This window comes from Opisthocomus hoazin, chromosome 21 (genome assembly GCF_030867145.1).
Source record: "Opisthocomus hoazin isolate bOpiHoa1 chromosome 21, bOpiHoa1.hap1, whole genome shotgun sequence".
Classification (NCBI taxonomy): Eukaryota; Metazoa; Chordata; class Aves; order Opisthocomiformes; family Opisthocomidae; genus Opisthocomus; species Opisthocomus hoazin.
In genome coordinates this window covers 5,889,161-5,910,369 of record NC_134434.1, presented here as the reverse complement: position 1 = coordinate 5,910,369, position 21,209 = coordinate 5,889,161, and the positions used below count along the sequence as shown (strand labels likewise).

Below are 21,209 nucleotides of genomic sequence, written 5' to 3'. Positions count from 1 at the left end.
CACTTCTGTGGCACCGGCCAGCAAAATCACCAGGGGAAATTTGGGGTGACGCATTCACGCACCCCGCAGCACCCCGTGCCTCCGATGGACACGGTTGCTCGGCGGTGGCACAAAATGTGATCGTTGCAGGCACAGTTCTGGTGCTGCAGCGTTTCCAGCCTGTCCTCCCTTTGAAACAGTGGTTGCTGATCGACTTTTAGCGTCAAAATGCTTCGCAGAATTACCAACTGTACGTTGTATTCACAGACAAAAGAGCTGAGCTGGAGGCAAAGCACCCTCCGACAGCCGAGAGATGCTCCCAGCAACATCACCGATCTGACATTGCTACCTGGAGAACTCACAGTTCAGGCTGCGTGTGAAAGTGGGTGTTTTTATAGGCATCTTAAAATTTTTTAAGGTTTTTTTTTTTCCCCTTAAAAAATCTGATTTTTTTCTCCTGTGATAACAGCAACCATGAGTCTTTCCTGCCTTACCTCCCTGCCTGCAGGCTTTGCCTGCACCTGCAGTGCGTCCCTGAGCATCTGCCAGCACCAGCGGTCTTGGGCCATCGGCCGCCAAGCAAGAGCGGTCCCGCAGCAGCCCTCTCCTTTCTGGGTGAAGCACCTCCTCCGTGATGTGCCAAAATCTGGCAGGAGCACGGCTGTCCTGGCGTCCCTCCCCTCCCTTCGCTCCTGGCAAGCTGGGAGCTCGAGGAAGAGGGGGCTGCCTTTCCCCAGGACCTTGCTGGGTGCCGTCTCCTCACAGAATCACAGAATGGTGGGGGTTGGAAGGGACCTCTGTGGGTCACCCAGCCCAATCCCCTGCCCAAGCAGGGTCACCCAGAGCAGGCTGCACAGCACTGCGTCCAGGCGGGTCTGGAATATCTCCAGAGAAGGAGACTCCACAGCCTCCCTGGGCAGCCTGGGCCAGGGCTCCGTCACCCTCAGAGGGAAGAAGTTCTTCCTCATGTTCAGCTGGAACTTCCTCGGCTTCAGTTTGTGCCCGTTGCCCCTTGTCCTGTCGCTGGGCACCACTGGAAAGAGTCTGTTCTAGGACAGCCTCTCCCCGCCAGACCGAAGCGGGTCTGAATCCCCCCGCAGCCCCCATCTGCCTGTCTGCTCCCCAGCAGACGCCCGGCTCCGCACCGAGAGAGGAGATGGAAGTGAGTTAGGGATGGCGCAAAATGGATCATCACCTTATGTGTTTTTAATGGTGAAAAAATTAAATATGTAGAGATTGTGCCAGCTCCAGACAAGCCGAAGGCCATAAATCCATAAATCATAGAATCACAGAATCACAGAATGGTCAGGGTTGGAAGGGACCTTAAAGATCATCTGGTTCCAAGCCCCCTGCCATCAGCAGGGACATCTTCCACCAGCCCAGGGTGCTCAGAGCTCCATCCAACCTGGCCTTGAGCACTGCCAGGGAGGGGGCAGCCACAGCTTCTCCGGGCAGCCTGGGCCAGGGCCTCACCACCCTCATGGGGAAGAATTTCTTCCTAATCTCTAATCTCAATCTGCCCTCTTTTAGTTTAGAGCCGTTCCCCCTTGTCCTATCACTACACCCCCTTGTGAAAAGCCCCTGTCCAACCCCACCACGCCTGCTAAACCATGTCCCCAAGCGCCACACCCACACGGATGCTAGTGCGAGCCCCTCGCTGTGCCGCCATGGGGCCAGGGCAGAGCTGGGGACAGCGAGAACTCCGCGCCCAGGCACTGCGCGTCGGGGTTTGGGCCTCGCCGGGCGCCGTCGTCAGCTGACCCGAGCAGGAAGCGCGGGGCTCTTCCGGGTGGCGGCGGCGGCGGTGGCGGTGATGGCTCCGGACCCCTGGTGAGCGCCGGGCCGGGGCGGCTCTGGGTGCTGCTCCCCCCGACCCCCAACCCCCGGCCTCGGGGCTCCCGGGGTCTCTCGGCCGCCCGCGGGCGCTGCGAGCTGGGCCCGAGGCTCCCCGTCCCCGGTGGCGTGCGGGGCCTGGGTACCAGCGCTGGTGGGCGGCCTAGGGAGCCCCGTGAGGGGAGCTGGGTGGGGGGGTACCCTTTCCCTTTCCCTTTCCCTTTCCCTTTCCCTTTCCCTTTCCCTGCAGAGCGATTTTTCCCCTTAAAAAAGCTGCTTTTCGGTAAATTTAAAAGTAATTCCGTGTGCGGTGCCAAAAGCACACGCGGCTTCCCGGCAGAGCGGGGACGGGGCTGGGCTGGGGCCGGGCCGGGACCGGGCCGGGGCCGAGCGGTCACCGGGGCTGATCCGCGGCCTCTCCCCCGCAGGCTGCCGCTGCATGATGCCGCTTGCCGGGTCGCCCAGGAGATCGCGGAGAAAATCCAGGAGCGGAACCGGTGCCAGAGGAACGGGGAGAGCCCGGCCAAGGTACCGGGCCGCGGGCGGCGGGGCTGGGTCCGGCTGGCGGCCCTTCCCAGCGCCGGCTGCGGGTCACGGCGGGGCTTGGGGGGGGGCGAGGCCGGATTCCGGAGCCCGAGTCACGGCGGGGCAGGACCCCCACGCAGATGGCGTCCTCATTAGCGTCTCCGTCGAGAAAGCAAGATGCGGTTTGTAAATGAAGAATGGCGTTTCGGTGTCGCGCAGAGCCGTGGGTTTGACAGGAATGGATCTCTGAGGCGTGCGGTGATGCTGGTTTTACGGGAGGAGAGCGGGAGGAGTGGCGGCAGCGCTGGGCACAAGCGTCCAACTGCGCAGGGCCAGCGCTGCCGGCAGCGGGACTGGTTTTGGAGATCCTGAATCTTGGAGATGTTGGGATGCACATCAGTTTCTGTGTACTCCTTTCTGTGTAAATACTGAATAGGTATTTTACCCCCCCCCCCCCAGGCTGGCTTACTGCCTCTCTGTCATGGCTGTAGATCAGGTGAAACTCGAATCTTATGGCCTTTTTTAGCTACATTTCTAACAAAATAGAAGCCCAGAGTTAAATAGGAATGAGAAGTGGAAGTTAGAGCTTACCTGGGAATATTATGTTCTCCACCTTTTCACGCTTCCTGTTTAAAAAATTAAAATAAAGGTGCTCAGAGGCCTGCTGTCTTTAGGACTAAAAGCCAGGTGAAAAATGTTCTTAGAGGGCTGCTTGCTTTCGGACTAAAAGCCTTGTCCTTTCCTTCAGAAAGTGTAGGAGCCTGCTTGATTGCACACCCTAGGGATCGTGCCATTAACTTCCCCCTTGACTGCGTTCAGTGCAGTGCATGCAAGCCCTGAGTGTGTCTTTTGTGATAATTTGCATAATCAAGAAAAACCCACTGAATGGTTTGTTTTGTAGACTGCTTCTCTTTATGGCAGGGTTGGCGTGTGCTGCGCAATCGCCGTATCTCTCTTTGCTGGTAGCTTCTTAAATAAAATGTCATTTTTGGAATGTTTCCTTTGAAGAAGGGTTGAAGAAAACAGTGTAGGCTTTGTACGTAATCAGTGCTTGTTAATGAATGACTCAAATTTGGCATGAATTGTACAGAGGTTTCAGAAGGCCCCGATGAGTGGGATTGGAGAGAAATATTTTCTCTAGCTGTAGAACTGAGAGGAGTGTTTAGAGGTGGCGATCAAACTCCCTGCTTTCAGGAGGATGAAGTATTAGAAATCGTACAGATATATGCCTAAGCAATGGAAGGCTCATAAAAAGGTTGCAGTTTAATCCATCCATATTTATAGAGGACAAAGTTCTCTGTTTGCATCATAGCAATCTGTGACGTGTTCCAGAAAACCCCAACAAAACGTCGTATTCGTGTTGTTTGAAGCCTTTCTTGTACCGTAACTCTCCTGGCTTCTGTTTTATGGAAACATTACTCATCTGGCTTATTTCTTCATAACATCATTTGTTCCATGCCCTGTGTTTTCCGAGTGCAGTTTCCCTTTAATCCATTAACAGTTGAAGATGAATATTTGGCAGTGCTTGGTTCTACTATAAACAAGTTTCCAACAGTGAGCGAGTTATTTTCATAACAAATGCATGTTGAGAAATCCATGGCTGAGCAGTGATATATTCTATGACTCCTGAATGTTTTAATGGAGAAAAAGTCTTTGTACGATATTTGCCTGGTAGGGAGAATTTAAACAAGCTTTTATTATTATAGTATTTTGCCATTAGCAAGGCTAAAAACACTTACTGCTTATCGCTGAGCAAAAAATAGAGCATAAAATTTAAAATGGAAAAAAAACCACCAACCAACCTGTAGGGAAAGGTTTCAAGCCAGCAGTTACCATCTGTGAACTCTGCTCTATTCAGCTGATCTTAAAACTTCCATTGACTTCTTTTTTTCTTTAGGGGAAGTGAAATCTTTTCTTACAGCGCTGCAGTTCCTGGCCAGAGTAGCAGAGGGAGTCTGTCAGATGACTCCTTGGGCGTGTGTACCTTTAGGGTACTTTGCTGTTCTGAGCCGATTAAATGCAGCATTCTCCATCTGGACACGAGTGCAGGAGATGCACGTGTGAAATGAAAAGACCTTCTGTTACCTGATGGCAGAGCTAGAGGCTGTGCCGCGGGTTGAGCTCTGCTGAGAGCATTTGTACCCCATCCCGGCTTCGGAGACGTTGCCGCAGTGCTCGGTGCCTTTGGGTCTGAGGGTGGATTGTGCAGCTCTGGGCTCAGCCGCGTACTCTCAAGACTGCCTCAGCGTGGTTGCATCTGCTTTCTGTGATCATGTTTGGTAGTGTTTGGGAAAGCTTACTGAGTAGAGCAGATTTAAACTTCTGATGCTATCAGGTGATTTTTGTGGGAACTCCCGCTCCGTTCCTGCGCAGATACCAAGTGCGGTTTAGCTCGAGGCGGGATCCTTGCGGCACAGCGACCATTCGTGAGGCTTTGGTGTCTGGCTGCTGCCTCTGTGGCTTCAAGAACGCAGGAAAGAGAGTCGGAGCAAATACTCCTGCTCTGTTACTAGTTCATCACGCCGAGCATCTGAGGTCGCTAACTATTACAGCCCACAGTGGGGCTAATATCTTGTAAACAAGAGCACATAAGGTCTGAATTAGGATGACTTGCATAGTTATTTGCTGTTACAGTGTTTTTTCCTAGTGTGTTCTGCATAACTGGAGTGAAAAGGAATAATATTTAAGGAGGAAAAACCGAGGGGATAATAATGTCAGCTGAACTTGGGAATGGGCGGGGAGGGAGGAGGAAGATTCCCGCACCCCAGCTTGTTTGCAGCAGGGAGAATGTGAATGACTTCTTTAGTGGGAACAGACGCTTCTGAATCTTGGGCAGGTCAGTTGTGAGAAATGGCTGGGAGTCATAGGTGCTGCTCTGAAGGGAAATGGAGGAAATCTGAATTTCTTTGGGATCTTTAGCGTAAAGTCTGGAAGAGTTCAGTGGAGGGAATGTCTGAACCTGTAGCAACCTTCCCCCTAATCCTGGGAGCTGGGCAGGAAACCTGGTGGCAGAAGCAGCTGGCGCATGTGTTTGTGTTAGAGATCAGAAGAAAGAACTGGAAAACTAACTGGAAAATATTAAAATGTGCTGAAATATTTTGCCCGTGTAAAGGAGTGTGTTTATAAAGACTTGAAAGAAAGCTCTCCATATAAAACAGTGTTAGTGCCTTAGAATTGTGTTTGCAAAACTAGTCCTGTTTATCGCGTTATTTTGTAAGCAGTCCAGACCCACTCACTGTGTCGTTCCCTTGGCTGCTCTGAGGCAGGCTGTCTAGGTCTAGAATGGAGTCCTTCACACTGGTATAGCTGAAGTTAAATACATTGTTACCTGCATGTAGTAGTATGAAATTTTGTGCAAATATGAGTCAGACCGGAGAAAAAAAAAAAAATCTCTTTCTTCCCCTTCAGCTCAACGTGATTATCAGATCGTCGCTGCAGAATCTCGGAGAGAAGATCGATCAGCTGAAGGACTTACTGCTTCGGGCTGTGTCAACACACCAGATGTATCTGTGTAAACAGCTCACTGACCTTTCTGTGTTGTGGGAGAGGGTGGAAAGATGTGCTATAATTGCTCTGCCATGCAGTTAGGGTTTTTCCCTCATTCCAGTTTTAGAAGGCTTTGTCACTAGAACTTTTTCCATGCTGCTGTTTAATATTTTCATTGCAGCTGTAAGCATAGGAAGATTTGAGAGCCTGGGCACCTCTGGTGTGGTGGGCGTGAGGCTGGCGTTGGTTATGTTTGTGTCGGAGCTTAACAAGATGATCTGAAAAATCTCAGAGCTGCCCTTGTCTTGGCTGTGCACTGTGCCAACACGGCTGACGGAGAGGCTGCTCTGTGAGCTGAGATCACTCGTCGAGCAGAAAACCCGCCGGTCTGTTACTGTCTGGTGGCTCAGCCACTGGCTGCAGGAGAGCCGGTGCTCGGAAAGAGGGAGGACGGAGCCTTGTTCAGGGTGCGGGCGGGGACTGGGCAGCCCTGACTTGGACTGACTTAGGGAGCAATGGAACAGCGTCTTCAGAATGATGTGAAAGCGCTGTAAAATACGCCTTAGAAAGGAATCACAGGCTGTCTCCTAGGAGCGTTACCCCGTGGCCTGGCCTGGGTTTGCTGCTCTTTCCAGATGCTGGGACAGTCAGGCTTAAGGAGTCAGAGAAGCATGTCCGTCTCCCTGAAGACAGCCAGCAGCAGTCTGATTTAATGAATGAATGTTTCATATTTCAAGCTTATTACAGCAGAAATCTCTTCTAAGCACAGACCCCCTGAGTGCTGTGCTGATGGCCAGGGGTAAAACTTTCCTCCAGTGAGTGCCTGAGAGCAGACAAATGCTACTGCTGTGGCACAACACAGATGCATATCAGTTCAGCTGTTGCATAACCTACTGAGCAGTACTTGGAAGAGAGTTAGTAGTACTTCAAAATGTCACAAAGATTAATTAAAAAAAGCAAACATATGTCGCCCATCGAAGCTGCAGCACTTCAGGGCACCTTTCAGAGATATTGCATGAATCATTTTTCTGCTGCGTCAGTGGCTGTCGGGGAGTTCTACTGATGAACTGCAAGTGGAAACAGATGCTCAAAATACACTTTTGATTGTTTGCTGACCACCTGGCTGGGAGCTGCTCACCTGCTCTGTGTTACGAGCCTCCAGTGAAAGAAGATGTGACATACCCTGCTGATTTCAAAAACTCTGCTCTGTTTGGGCCTGCCACTTTTATATCATAACAGTATAAACTGGAGCTCTTTTAAGACGACTCATCCTTCCCTGAACTTAACCCATGCAGTACTCTTATACATTATCAGTGTTACAGAAGAGGTCAACTGCCTAGGACTTCTTAGTAATACATGAAAGAAGGGTTATGTTGGGTTTTGGAGGGGGAAGTACTGTTCTTAATACTTACACTAATTTGGCAGTCAGTAGCCTTCTAGTTCTCTTACTGCTTTGAGATGATGACCTGAAGATTGCTCTGTGGTCACTGTAGGAGACTTTCTCTTTGAGATCTGTAAACTTCAGAAACACATTTAGAATAACAGCAGATTTCATTCAGAATAATGTGACCTGTCCTTCTCTTCTGAAGTTATAGCCTTTTTTTTGAGTTAAAATAGTTACTGGAGTTAATTTTGATGATCAGGAGATCTGATTTATTTTAAGAATGTATAACAAGTATTTTTTTATGCAATAACATTGAAGTTTTTCAGCGTTTTGACGTTTGGTCCTTAACCGAGTATCATCAGCACACAGCTGGAGGGAGACAGGAGGCAGAATTTGGTGGATGACCTTCTCACACGACAGAGACAACTTCAGGCATCTTATAAGAACGAAGGCACAGAACCAGATGTGATAAGGTATGGCATCGTCACCTCAAATGAACAGTGTGATTTGTGCTTTGAGTATGTCTGAAAGTAGTGTTAAATGCATCCGTTGACCTCTACGTGTAGCAAACTGTGGTTTCACTTGCTTAGAAATCATGTGTGTTTTCAAGTGAGGGGGGCGAGGGCATGGGGAATTGCTTGGAAGAGGCAGTAGCTGACTTGGTGTTCTAGCAGAGTCGGTCTCTGGGTTGGACTGATGGGTGCCAGCACACAAGGGCTACGTGAATTGTTGGAAAGGACGCTGTGCGGGTGAGGCTTAAGCTTCAGGCAGTCCCCAGTGTTTGTATTGCGTAGCAGTCAGCGGGGGGGCCTTCAAATGGATTACATTTTAATTTCTATTTTGCTGTGTCCTTTTCAGCTGGGAAAAATAATTATGGTTAATAGCCTTCAAGTTGTCCTTTCCTTATGCAGTTCTCATATAGTCCCTTTCTCGTGGAAGAAGTTGCATCTGTCATCTCTATCAGGCTGTTAGAAAGAATCCAACCCTGGTGGTCTCTGTCAGATGGGGACGAAAGGCAGAGCCTTTTCTTGGAGTGTGAAATTCGGGCCTCTTGCCTGAGTTAAGAAATTACTAGCAGTGTGCAAGTTGGGTTTGGTGGGAGGCACTCAGGTGCTGTGTCCACAACATACAAACCATGTTAGGCATAGACTTGGTATATAATTATATAAAAATATATCTTTTACTGCAGATGCTGCCGTTCTGTACACTCAATGTGCAGAGGGATAAGGAAGGATGGGTTGTTCATAGTGCTTTGTTAGTGGCTGTTTGAATCTTATGCGTTTCCAGTTAGGTCAGCAGCAGCTTTTCCCTGTGGAATTCCCACTCTTGAGTATTTGGTCCCATTGACTGTACTTCAGAGTTTTTGGTAGCTTTGGTTTCTGCATGAGCATGCGTGTGTCTTGCTGATGAGCTCCTTGCAGCTGCTTCACATCCAGGAGCTTTTACATATCACTGAAATACCGAGTTAAAAGTGCTTGCTAAGCAGAAGAATTCAGAGATTCTTTTGAATTTGTTACACTTCTCTTTCCTTTCCCAGTTCAAATAGCATAGCCAACCTTCCCTTTTCTCCTTATTCCTCCTCTTTTCTCCTGTGTTTTTGGTGACATCCATGCTGGTCAAGAGCGAATATCCTGGGTTCAGCCTGGAGCTCTACACATGTTACAGATGGCCAAAAGGCTCTGCTGACAAGGCTCTGTCTCTTCTGCTTTAATTATTCGATGATTCTGTGACTGGAGATGTGAGAAGTCTCTAGTGTGTTGCCTGCTCTGGGCAGTCCATGAGCTGATCCGGCTTTCTGAAGTGTGGCCATCCCTGCTGTGGCAGGGCAGCGTTGGCGGGTTGCTTCTCTGGAGTGGCAGAGGGCGACGATTCAACCTAGAGCTGACCTGGTGTGAAGGTGTTGAGGCAGATGGGAGGAAAATATCAAAATGCCATGGTAATTTCAAATTCAGTTAGAAATGATGAGGGAAACCAGTATTTTCTAGCACAAGATAACATCAGAGACAGTATTTATTAGCTAGTGTTGCAAGTCTTGAAGTTTTATAGTTCTCTTTTAACTTCTTTAATTAAAAATGGATATAACTATGCCAAGTATTTGCTGCCTGCTGAATTCACACCCCTTCCATGTTCTCCCTTGTGGGTCTTGTGTTCAGTGTTGCGGGCAGAGATGCAGCCGAATCCTGTGCCAGTAAGTCAAACCTTTCTCTCTTGCCCGAGCCTGGCCTGCATGTGGGTCGCTGGCGAAGGAGCTTGTCTCCCCTGCCTGCCATACTGCTGGTAGGGACAGAAGATGACGGCTTCTGTAGGGTTCAGCTGCTGTTTACAGGACTGGGTTTCTCTCAAATTGTTGCAGACGTCTGGAACAGCCTGCTTTGGATTTCAGTGGGTGGCAAAGGCCTCTGCTTAGTGTGTCTGAAGTCTGAAAGTCAGCTTTTCCCACTGCATTAGAAAAATCAGCACGTGTTGTTTGATTAAGTTCTAGCAGTGACACTTTTCTCTGGTTTTGTAGTGGCTTTCCATATCTAATCCATCTCTGATGTGACAGCACACATTTTCAGAAGTCTTTTTCTTTCCAGCAGTCATTCCTTTCATTAACCTTCTTGCACCACTGATCACATATTTATTGTCCCCATGGCCTGTAACTGTGAAGGTTTTACTAGAATTAATCTTCGTTTATATTTGGTCACCATTCAGTGAGTTTTACATCCTTTGAAAACTGCTATAAAGGTATTTCTGATTGTGAAATACGGTGGCCTTAATGCTCTTAGTATTTATCCTAACTGACAACTTGGGCCAGAACACAGGCAGGACACTACATTACTTTGGTATAGCTTTAGTTTACCTTCCGGCGTTGTCGGCCCTAATTAAGATGCAACTGGAATTTTCCAGGGGAAAGGTTGTGCTGTTTACACGACTCCGCCTGAGCAGAGTCAGTTAAATTTTCTTTAACTGGTTTTCAATAGGCAATTTCGGCATCTTCTCCGCTCTTTTCTCCTTGGAAAGAGATCTGTGCAGGTTATTACAACGGAGACTTTAATGGAGCAGAGATCCCCGTGGTTTCACACCATTTGAAAGGGAGAAATGGAAAAAGCAACTAGAAACACTGACTTTCTGGAAATGACAATATGAAAATTTTGTGAGTCTTTAAACATTTGCAGAGCCAAAGGAATCAAGAGTATTCCTCCTCCTGTCTGACCAGGTGGTCAGTATGTAGAAGTCTATGTTGATCACTGGCGAATAAGTAAATTGTGTGTACTTTAACATGCCTTTCTTGCTTTCTCTTTGAATTTCTCAGAAATATAGAGAACTTTTGACAGCTGTGGGACACAAAACACCTGAAGTAATAGCTACCCTAGGTAACTTTTAGAAGAGTCTATATATATATATATATTTTTTTTTTAATGCAGGTTACTGTTTTTTCTGTTTAAAACCTTTTCTGTGAGTTGTAAGGTACTTAGGTCTTAATCCAAACAGGCGTTTTGCCTGATACCAAATAAGTATCGAGTGCCTGCCTTTAATCAATAAGCCATTAGATGCTTAAGTGCATTCGTGAATCTGGCTGTTGTTTATGGAGGAGCAAAGGCTCTTTGGAAAATAAGATTAAAATAGTCAGTTGTTTAGGTGCCTTTTAAACTCCTTCTTTCTTTCCTTCCTCACTACCAGTTACTGTTGGAAGCCCTCCTGGCTGCTGCTGTGGTGTTCTGATGTTGGATGCGATTAGCCTTGTATCTAGGAGATGGAGGGAAAGGGTAGAGCAGGTGAATTCTCCACCCAGAAACGCACACTTGAGAACCTCTGAGGCTTGAGCCATGAGATCAAATCTAGGGGCTGGGGCAGGGTTTTTCCGGCATTAACATGTCTTTGGCCCTGTAATCATGAGCCAGCATGGTCGTAATTGTCTCAACACCCTTCTCATGTACTAAACTGTGTCTCCCATCACACCGCTCGTCACCTGGAAGCACTCTGTGGTTGCAGCGTGTGTGGACATGAGTGTGGGGTGCAGCTCTTGTTCTGCTCGCCTCAGAGCCCGAGGGTCGTACCCACCCCAGGCTGAAGGGAGGTTCCAGTAAGACAGTGAAGTCTCCTCGGTTTGGCCTGTGTTCAAGGATCTGTTTGCATCTCTTCCTTCACAGCATACCAGAGGTTCCTTAAGGACCTTGCTGAAGACAGGACTGTGGTTATGGGACAGCTGTATACACATGCATCTGTAGGGAATAGCAAAGAAAAGATACTTAAACACAACAGAGGAAAGTAAGTCAAACCCCATAATTTTAGGCCTTATGCTTAGGTTGTGCCTGCATGCCTGCTATTAATGCTTAACGCTCATTTGCCTCAGGAGAACAGGCTGGTAGGAGGGCAGCTTTCAAGGCTGAGCTCCATGCCTTGTGTTTCGCCTCCTGAGTTTGCTCAAAACTACATGGAGTTTCCTGCCCGAGGTTGTTTCCATAGCAGGAGTGTCACGGTGGTGTTCTGGCCCGGGCGTGCTGGGTCTGTAGTGAGAACACACGCCAGGCTGAGACCTGCTGGGAGGCTCATGCTCTTGTTGCTTGAGGTCAGGCAAATGTCAGCATAAACTTTGTGCTGTGTCTTGCCCCAAAAGTGTGGGACCGAGGGGGGAGTCCATCACCTTGGGTGCAGGATGCAACTGATGGGGTGGTTGAGCATTTTGTGGATGGGACAGATAGTCTTACAGGATTAGATTTGTCCCTGTGCCTCTTCTCTGGATGTATCTGGAAAAAATTCTCCTTTCTTATAATTCCCTTGTTCCTGAGGAGTGCAAGTGGGCTGTAGAGGTGAGGCTGTTTCAATGAGGACTATATAAATGGTTTTATAATATATTTAGTATTGTGCTATGTACAATCTTGCATAGAAAATAAGGGAAGGTGTAGAAAGGAGATAGTAATATTTGATAACAAGGTTGATCTCTCAAGGAAATGTTTATTGCAGTCTATGTTTTGAGAGTTTATGTAGGAAAGTGAGATGACTGCGAAAGAAAATGTGAGTGTAAACCTTGTTATAAAGTTACAGCCTTCGCTGGGGTCGCTTGCCCTGGTGTAGGAGTATCTCCTCTGTGTAGTTTCTTTCCACAGCCCCACCACCCTGTCACTCAGCGTTTGGAGTGGAGGTGTTATTCCGAGAGCAGCGTGTTGGCACAGCCGTACAGGCACACTTCCAGCTGGTGGCTTGCTTCGTGCTGCTCCTCCGTGGGCACGAGGTGCTTGGGAGCCGCTCGTTCTGCCGCGCGAGTGCAGAAGCTGCCGTCCCTGGGTTGTGGACAGGAACTGGTGGTTCCAGAGGGGCCGCAGAGGACCTGTGTTCTGCAAATCGGCTGGCCGGCGTCCCGTGCGGCAGGTGGCTTGTGCACCTTCCAGTCATTGAAGCCAGTGGGACCAGTTAACTGAATCGCAGGTGAATGGTGTCAAGAGCAGCACGGCATTTCCTCAACCGTGAGATGTGCTGCTCTCGGGCCTAGTGCTGGTGGAACCAGGGAAATCCTCTGCCAGCTGTGGGGAATGCTGCTCCTTCTGTAGGCTTCCCGTCGGGAGCGGTGCCTGGGGGAACGTCTCCTCCTGGGAAGGTACCTGGAGGGGATTTGGAAGTGCTTGTGCTCATGTGGCTTCTCCCATTTTTTTTGGAGGGAGAGAGGGCTTTTGCTGTGTATGTTAAAATTATACTTGTTGTATTTGCTAACTTGGACCTTCCTAGAATATACTGCCTGCCAGTGTGAGCAATTGAATCGTAAGTGAGAGAATACCCCTACTTCTTCACCATTGCCTTGGAGATTGACCTGTGGAGCCAAGCTGAGGTGCCTTGGGCTCTTCAAAGAGCCCCTCTGTACAACTGTATCGTTAAGGGAATGTTCAAGTGATCGTGCAACCAGTTGTCATATGACCCAGGTTTTGTTTAAAATTCAGTCTCGCTGATCAGTCTGCTAAAGCCCTAAGCCTTGATGTGTGGCCTTGGTCTAAAGTAAGTGCTGGTTGACTAATCTAAGTTACTTGGGAAGTTTTATGAGAATTATCAGTGAAACAATGCCTGCTGGAAGATAAGCCCTCCCTTGTCAAGTAGTGACATAGTTCCCTGATTTTAAACCCCATCATCTTTTATACTTGGGTGCATTGCTAAGCCTCGTAATTAGTTAAATCTGCTCCTGTAATCAAAAGCTATCTGCACACTCCACTGCTCTGTGACGGTTTCAAAGATTTACGTGATTAACTCGGCGGAGGCAGTGGGTGGCTAATTGGATAAGCTTTAATCTTCACACCACCAAAGCGAAACGTGGTAAGATCAGAGGAAGGAGGAAGTTATGCTGTGTTCTGTGGGAAGGTAGTTACCAAACATGTCAAAAAGATTATTGTAACGAGCAGACCAGTTGTCATGACCCAACCTACACGAACAGGGCAGATTATGAAGGGGTGAGGGAGAGAGGGAGCGGTGCAAATTATTTCAGATTTGCTTGCCTTGGCTTTTTTTTTTAACAGGCAGAAATAGTTGTGCTCTTTTTAGCAAGCAAAAAACTTTGTGTTCCATTTGCTTTATTTAAGTAATTTTGTCAGGTGTTGTTAACGCTAGATTTTGTGTGCTTGCTAATTGAACCGCTGAACTGAGCGGGCTGTGATGATCTTTGCGTCTTCAGAAGTGTAATACCTCCATTGCATTTAGCTTTGTGAAACTGGTACCAGTTGTGAGACTAGAAAATGTAAGAGCGTGTTTAATCCCCCAGAGCAATGCAGAAAGCTAGGTAATGTGTAAAACTGTATTTCAGGGGTCTGTATCTTTGTCTAACCAAGCCCGATTCCCTACCTTGGGGAATACAGGTAAGTTTTAATGGAGGTGCAGCGGGCTGGGGTACAGAAGGATCCCAGCTCCTCTGTTTCAGACGCTGCCCGTGACGGCCACTGGTCGTGGGCACGGCGGGGCAGTCTGGTTCTGCCCTGGAGCCATGTTCCAGTTTCGTCAGGGTGGTGAAGTGAGAGGTTGTGATTTACAGTAAGTGCTTTTTAGTCCTGCAGCAAAAAAAAAAAAACACCCAACTTTTTTTTTTATTCTGACAAATTCTTTGCCTTGAGATGAAGTTGAATGGATATGTTAAAATTTGAAGTGAGAAGTTAAGTGTTCTAGAATGTAACTGCTGTGGATGCGATATGAAGTGTGCAGTGCCCTGCATGCAGACGAGGGCGTACGTGCCTGTAACTTGTGGATGCCCCAGAACTCACAAGGTGGAGAGGAATTATTTTTCGGCAGTGTTGATTCATCTCACGGCCAGGAGATGTCTCCAGTTCACCGTAATTCCGCGAGGAACTCTTAGACACAAGTTCTGGGTTTTGCTTGAATGCCCTTGCTGTAAAACTTCCGTCGTCCCTCGGCGGAGCTGGAGCCGAGCCCCGTGTCGGCGGGGTGCGTGAACTCCCAGCTCCACTGATGCTTGTGCAGAGTTCACTTCTTTTGATACAGGGTTTTGACCACAAAATTATTTCCAGCATATGTGTGTCTCAGTGTATCTCATTGAGAAGTGACCTGGACTCAATTAAAAAAAAAACAAAAACTAAGTCTTAATGTAATTAAAAAGTTTTGAGAATTTGCAAGATCCTAAAAGTGCTCTCTGTTCTTGTTTTGTTTGTGGGGGTGCTTTGGGAAAGAACAGGGCAAAGGTAAAATGAGAATAAAATATGGAGTTTAAAAAAAGCAAAGCAGAAAGCAAAACCTCTTACTTCTGCACTGGTATCAAGGAACCGATGTTATGATGACTCTTACCCCAAATCTGAGCTGCAGTTTGGAGTTCAGGGGTCTCACAGCCTGTCTCAGACTGTTTTTCTTGTAGGAGAAACCAATGAAAAGCTGAAAGGCGGAAAGCAGAAATCTGGTATTGAGAAAAAAATACTTAAGTGGCATTTCATTTTAGTACTTGAATTTATGTGCTCTGGACATGAAAAACTTGTTTTCCGTTGTAACCAGGGAAGTGTCTATAATGCGAACAACCTTGAGTCATAATTCTTTTGAAAGAAAACCCAGAATTTGATTACTCTTTCATTTGAGAGCGTGTGTGCCTGGCTTCTTTTTCATGTCGAGGCCAGACTGGGAAATGCAGCAGAGTAACTGTACCTTCCAGCTGCAGTCTTTGCAATGCAGAAATGTTCCCTGTGAGGTTTGGTCAGGATTGCAGAAAATTACTAGTCTCATCTGATTTGCATCTGTATTCATGTGTTGATCCTTTTGCTCTTCGAAGCTTTCAGGTTGTACCTCAGTGTTTTTGTGAGTTTGTGTTTTGATCACATAGCAAATACATGAATAATATGTGTATTCCCAGTAACCCTGTTCTTTTTGTAGCAGTTTTGAATGCTGTGTCTTCTACATGCAAACAATATTTAACATGAATATGTTACACAATATGTGGTATGCATTTCACCATGCAGCTTAATTGTTCACTGCAAAACTAATTCTCTCCCTGCTTTACCAGTTCTAGGAGGTGTTACGGAGCCTGTAAGATGTGTTTGTTGTTGGAGATCGTCAGATTCTTTTGGGCTGGTTTCTTCTGTGGTTGCAGAGAATCGCGTGGAGTGCCACACATACATACGCCTCTGTCTCTGTCAGCCAGTCTTGCAAGTGCAAATTATACGATGCGTGGGTTTTGTGTTGAAAATAATTTACTGAAGTTATTTTCAGATCTAGCCTAATGACGGGAGGGGTCAAGCGAGGTGTGACCAACCCGTGGCTCTTGGAAGAAGCTGAGGAAACCAGAGGGCTTGGCTTTGATGATCTCAGGCAGCAGCAGCGCAGGATCATAGAAGGTACAAGAGTGATTCTGTTTCTTATGAGCATCGCTAGGGCTCTGAGAGGAGCTCTCATGAGAAAGTTGATACAGTAACCTGTGCTGAAGCTTCGATTATCTGGAGATGTCAAATGTAATAGTTCAGGTGGTTGTTTTATGTATTTGCAGGAGCAGTATTGTGTTTGCAATATTCTTAATTGGAAGCATCTTCTTATATCAAACTGTCAAAGACCTTATGGGGCATCCCTGATTTTGCTGATAATCATGGATTTGGTTTGCAGTGGAGATACCATTACCCTCAGTGCAATTAATGAGATTACTGCTGTTCTTCAGGCCAGGGTGCATTAGAAATGTGGTTGAATTGGAAGGAAGTGAGAATTAAGTAATCTGAAAAGGGTCTTTAGATTTTGGCCCTCAGCATCTGTAAGGAATCTCTGACTTTGGAAGTGTTGAAGAACCTCAGTCTCAGGGCATCAGGTGTTTCATGTGGCAATTGTGTTTCTGTGCAATTAAAAGTATTGGAACTGATCCAAAGAAATCTGTCTCCAGATAAGGCCCGCTTCAGTCTGCATGTGGAACAACATTTATAGCTACAGTTCAGGAGAATGGCATGAGCTCTGTTTGGATGGTCCAGCAGAAACCTCAAGCTCCATTTTTTGATTACACCATGGGTGTCCCCTGGGAGGCTGAACGAGGGGTTGGGTGGCAGACCTTCATCCTGGTGAAGAGAAGGGGGTTCTGCCCATCCTGTACAATTTTTGGCTCCTGGCCGGCAGCCGGCTGCAGTCTTGCTGTGTGCGGCATCGCTGCTTTGCAGTTTGTCAGAGCGGTGACAGTCCAGCCTCCAGCATCTCTTCTTGTTCTGCTTCTTGACAACCTTGGGCGAGGAGAGCTGCATGCTTTGGTCATGACCCTTCTGAAGGGCTGCGTGGTGCCTGGGACCTGGAACAGCGGAGGTGACGTGGCCCTTAACAAAGGAGTGTCTGCAGAGCTGGTTGGAGCACATCAACCTTTAGTTGCCCCCCCCCCCCTCCATGTCCCCTCTGCCTTAGGCTCTTCCAAGCGCTCTGTATTCTCTTGCAGCTTTAAAAATCTGTTTGAATTCTTCGGTATTTGCATCACCTGTTTGTATTCATGTTAAAAAGTTTCTTGGAAAATTTAAAAAGGCTAATCAGGGATCTCTGTGGGCGTGCCAGAAAATCTCCTGCATTTATGATTGAGTAACAGCTGAGTGTTGAATTCTTGGATGGGGTTTTTTTTTTTTTTGGGACCCTCAGCTAAATGTCCCAGCCAGAGCAGACAAATTAATTACCCATCATTCACATTATTTTAAGAGTGCTGTTGCCCTAAGGATTCATTTTCGTGTTCTGTTGATGTATTTTTCTTAACATGTTTTAACTCTTTAAGCACAGAATAGATATTTTTCTTCACTTCTGCATCTTTTCTGATACATAGCCTGGCGTATCAGCAATTTTTTTCAAAAATTTTATATATTTTTCTGGTACAGAGCAAGATGCTGGACTCGATGCTCTTTCTTCAATCATATCCCGGCAAAAGCAAATGGGGCAGGAAATTGGGAATGAGCTGGATGAACAGAATGGTAAGAACAAGATTCATAGAGACTCATTTTGCTTCATTTTTACGTACGATTGCAATTTCTTTTTTTCCACTCCTCGTAGAACTGCACTGCTTTCTGCCCGCAGAGTAAGAAGACAATACTGTAAAGGTTTAGGTGTGAACAACCACTACAGATTCTCTCTGTTCATGACCTGGTGGCTTTCTTGTGTTTCACTGCATACCCTGTTGTGCGTGTACAATACATAACACTTGGTATATATTTATCAACCCTGCCTTTTGAAAGAAAAGATTGGTGATTGTTTGTACAAAGGACAAAATTAATTTTGTATGCGATGTGTTGTGTTTTTCAGTTGTATGACAGTTTTTGTGGTAAGCTTTTCAGTGTTGCTGGGTTTCACTTGAGCGTGATTGTTCTGTGTCTGTCTTTATTAACCACATGGAAAAGTCCCGAGCCTGTGACTAAAGAAGCGTCGTACTGTTTGCCGCAAATGACTTGGGTTTTGAAGGTTTCATGGCATTGAATGTAGGATCAAATTAAGTGCGATATTGAAGTAGAAGAGTACCTATTTTCTTTAAAATGAGCCAGGATCCTAATGGTGCAATTGCTCTCCTGTTGAATATGCTTTGTTACTCACTTAATTGTTCGCATGACAGAAACTGTCCCTAGGAGAGCAGATCCTCCAGTCTCTCTGACTTTTTCATTCCTTACAATATGGTAATAGTTCAATTAGAGCCGTGGAACCCTGCCAGCTTTCTCCCTTGCACAAAGGCTTGAGCCATATGGTTTATCCTTGGGTTGTGTTGTACTTAACCACTGAGAAGGTAAATGTCCTTTTACTTGCTAATAAATGATACCCTTAAATCGCCTTCTTCCTGGACCTATCTTTTTCTCCCCTTGTGTTTCTCTGTGTGTCCGCTCAGAGTGGCGGGGTTCCTGTATTAACAGTCACGTAGCATGAAGTTCTATGGGAGCTCTGTTCCGGCTGAGAGGGAAGGAAGAGGATGGCTTTCTCATGTTCGCCTTGCATACGTGCCTAAATCCAGGAGGGATATGAAATGTCTAGAATATGTCTTTGTTTATTCATCTTAAGATTGTTAAGAAATGGTTTGCACAGCTGGGAGAAACTATGCTTAGTGGTCTTGTCGTATTTTGATCCTCTGCCTCGTGTGAGTAAAGACATTTTCAATTAGACATCTCAGTCTCCTAGGTTTCTTCTATTAACCATTGTTTAAAAAGTCATATTAATTCCTTTTTTTGCTCTAAATAGGAAGCAGGTGGGAAGCATGAGCATGTTTACTAATTCTCTGTGAAACTTTGGTTTCTCATCAGGAAAATATATGGTCTGTGTCCCATTTCCCTCCGTTGGGAGTCGGGGAGGGTTCCCCAAATCCTTATGTTTTTGGAACCCTGAAGGTACCATTGCATTTCTGCATGACCATGCCGGACTGTTTCCAGCAATAAAGCCTTGAAACATCTGTGAAATTAGGAATGTGTTTAACCCTCCTTTTTACAAATAATGCAAATAATGCCAGTTGTGTTTGATGTGCTTGTCTAACAGATAGTTACAAAACCTAGAGCAAAATTCTAAGTGTTTTCATGTGAGCTCTGCTTTGAGCTATAGGCAACTGTTTCTCAAAAGATGGAAACTTTCCCAAGTGCTTAGAGTAAAAAGTGGTGAGGATTGCCTGTTGTGGCCAGATCCTGGGGGAAGAGAAGATGCCGGGTTGCCTCTGCTTCTCACTGTCCTACAATCACGAGAGTAAAACCTGCCAGCCGTGTAGAGTGCGTTGTTTGTAGATCTTGGAGCAGTCTGAAAAAGGTGGGAAATAGTCTGATTCTGACAGACGGGGAGCCAGATCCCTCAGCACTCGGCTTCATCACCACCGAGCAAGTGGAACTTCCACGTTTTCTCTGACTTTATGCAATTCCTCCTTTTTATTTTTTTTTGTGGATACGGTGGGATATGGTTGGGTGTTCCGTTGCCGCTGTCACACTGGAAAAGCTGAAATCCCTAGCAGTATTTTCCAGGGGCTGCTTTCCCTTTGCACATCTTCTTTCATCCCCTGTGCTTAACTATCTACAGACTTTTCTCAGGCGCCCTGCCAATCTCGTGTCACTTACACGGTCAGGTTGATGAGGATAACTGCTCGGTAATTTCCCCTTACTTGGAATCTCTTTCTCTCCTAGTGCTGAGTGATAATGGCATCATCTGTATTGTGGGGAGGCAGGGGAAGTTCATCTTCATTAAATGCTGCATCAGTATATCTTTTTTATTTGAGTCAGATTTTCCATCAAATTGCCTGTTTCTGTGGGAAGCTCGACTCCCACTTCCTGGACTGCTATGGACATTCCCACCTTCTGCAGCTAATGAGGTGCCCTTCGCTTGGGCTGATGTTGCAATAAAATACAGCTGAATTCAGAAGTAGCTGATAATGCCTGATAGTTAATGAAACAGACTTTCGGGAGCTGGGTAGCTGTACTGATTTTCCAGACAACCTGTTATTCAGGCCTGCTTTTTTCCTCCTCTGGCAGCTCAGGCTCGCTGTTGGGTTGAGATATTTGCACTTTCGAGCTCTTCGAGGTGGCCCGAGGCATTTTCCCTTGAGTGCCAGTTGGTGTAGCTGTGCAACTGCAGATGCACCGGTATGGGAGGCATCCCGATTAATTATGCAAAGTTTACTTCTCCAGTAGAGTTGGTAAGTGTAAACTCTTTTGTGTTTGTTAAATGACTGAAAAATGATTAAACTTTGGTTTTGGAAGGGTAGTTACTTGGCAGTATCTATTTTTGCTTCGCTGGTGGCCTGACAGGCAGTGCCTAGGAGAGATGTTCGAGGTTTGTAAGAGGGCATCCCGCAGCCGGGCCCTGCTGCGGTGCCCGCTGTGCTCTGCGGGAGAGCCGCGGGCCGGGTGACGCCAGCCTGGCTTCGCTCCACGTCGCTGCAGCGCGGCCGGCGTTCGGCCGACCTCTCCGAGCTGCCTCCGTGGTTGGCAGACACCGGCGGGGACTGCGCAGCCGGGATCCCTCCAGCCTGCCCGACGCGGCCGCACTGGGGCAGGGCCCGGGGGTCCCCGAAAAGCCCTTTTCCCCCACCGCTCGATGGTAAAGCGAGCCTGGGCTGGGGTGGAGGTGGCTGCTTGGCAGACATCTGCCCTGAGCAGATGAGCCGCATCCTTTGATTTTGTTGCGATGCATCCAAGTTTTAATTGGAGTCTCATGTCGTTCTTTACTCCGATTTTCGGTATAGCTCTGTGCTTGAGATTTTGTGGCACTGTGCAAAGCTGAGGGTCCTTCTCACACCTTCTGAGCGTTGTATTTTGCATGGATGAGCAAAGTAGAAGCGGGGTACCAGGAGACATTGTTTTTTTCCAGCCTCAGGAGTCTGCTAGCAGTGGGAGAGATGGGGGATTAGCAAAAGAATTTTCCCATCATTAATTCCAAATTTGGCCCCAGAAAACTTTCTGTAATCCTTTCATCTGTTATGTAAAAAAAAAAAAAAAGGAAAATAGTGTAAATGGCCTCTGGCCCTGTTGATGAGGCAATCTAATCTAGTGCAATAATTTTGGAAGAATGCTTTCGGAAATTCTGAATGCTGTTTGTTTTACCCTTATAGAGATGTTTCTTCATTGTGGCGTGCTTGCATGAGAAGATAGTA

At 46.9% G+C, this 21,209-nt stretch overlaps 1 protein-coding gene across 2 annotated transcripts in view; it reads left to right on the top strand.

Moving 5' to 3' along the window:
* Window positions 1-1,753: 1,753 nt before the first annotated feature.
* Window positions 1,754-21,209, top strand: part of STX8 (syntaxin 8) — a 106,457-nt gene continuing 87,001 nt past the window's right edge. The window contains exons 1-7 of one of the 2 annotated variants that reach the window (XM_075441187.1): window positions 1,754-1,809; window positions 2,241-2,340; window positions 5,746-5,840; window positions 7,570-7,680; window positions 15,872-15,996; window positions 17,485-17,577; window positions 17,657-17,733. In XM_075441187.1, coding sequence (XP_075297302.1) covers window positions 1,793-1,809; window positions 2,241-2,340; window positions 5,746-5,840; window positions 7,570-7,680; window positions 15,872-15,996; window positions 17,485-17,577; window positions 17,657-17,685 — 570 coding nt within the window. In that variant the 5' untranslated portion in view covers window positions 1,754-1,792 and the 3' untranslated portion in view covers window positions 17,686-17,733. Of the gene's footprint in view, window positions 1,810-2,240; window positions 2,341-5,745; window positions 5,841-7,569; window positions 7,681-15,871; window positions 15,997-17,484; window positions 17,578-17,656; window positions 17,734-21,209 lie in introns of those variants that run through there. The other variant, XM_075441186.1, reaches the window with a different exon arrangement.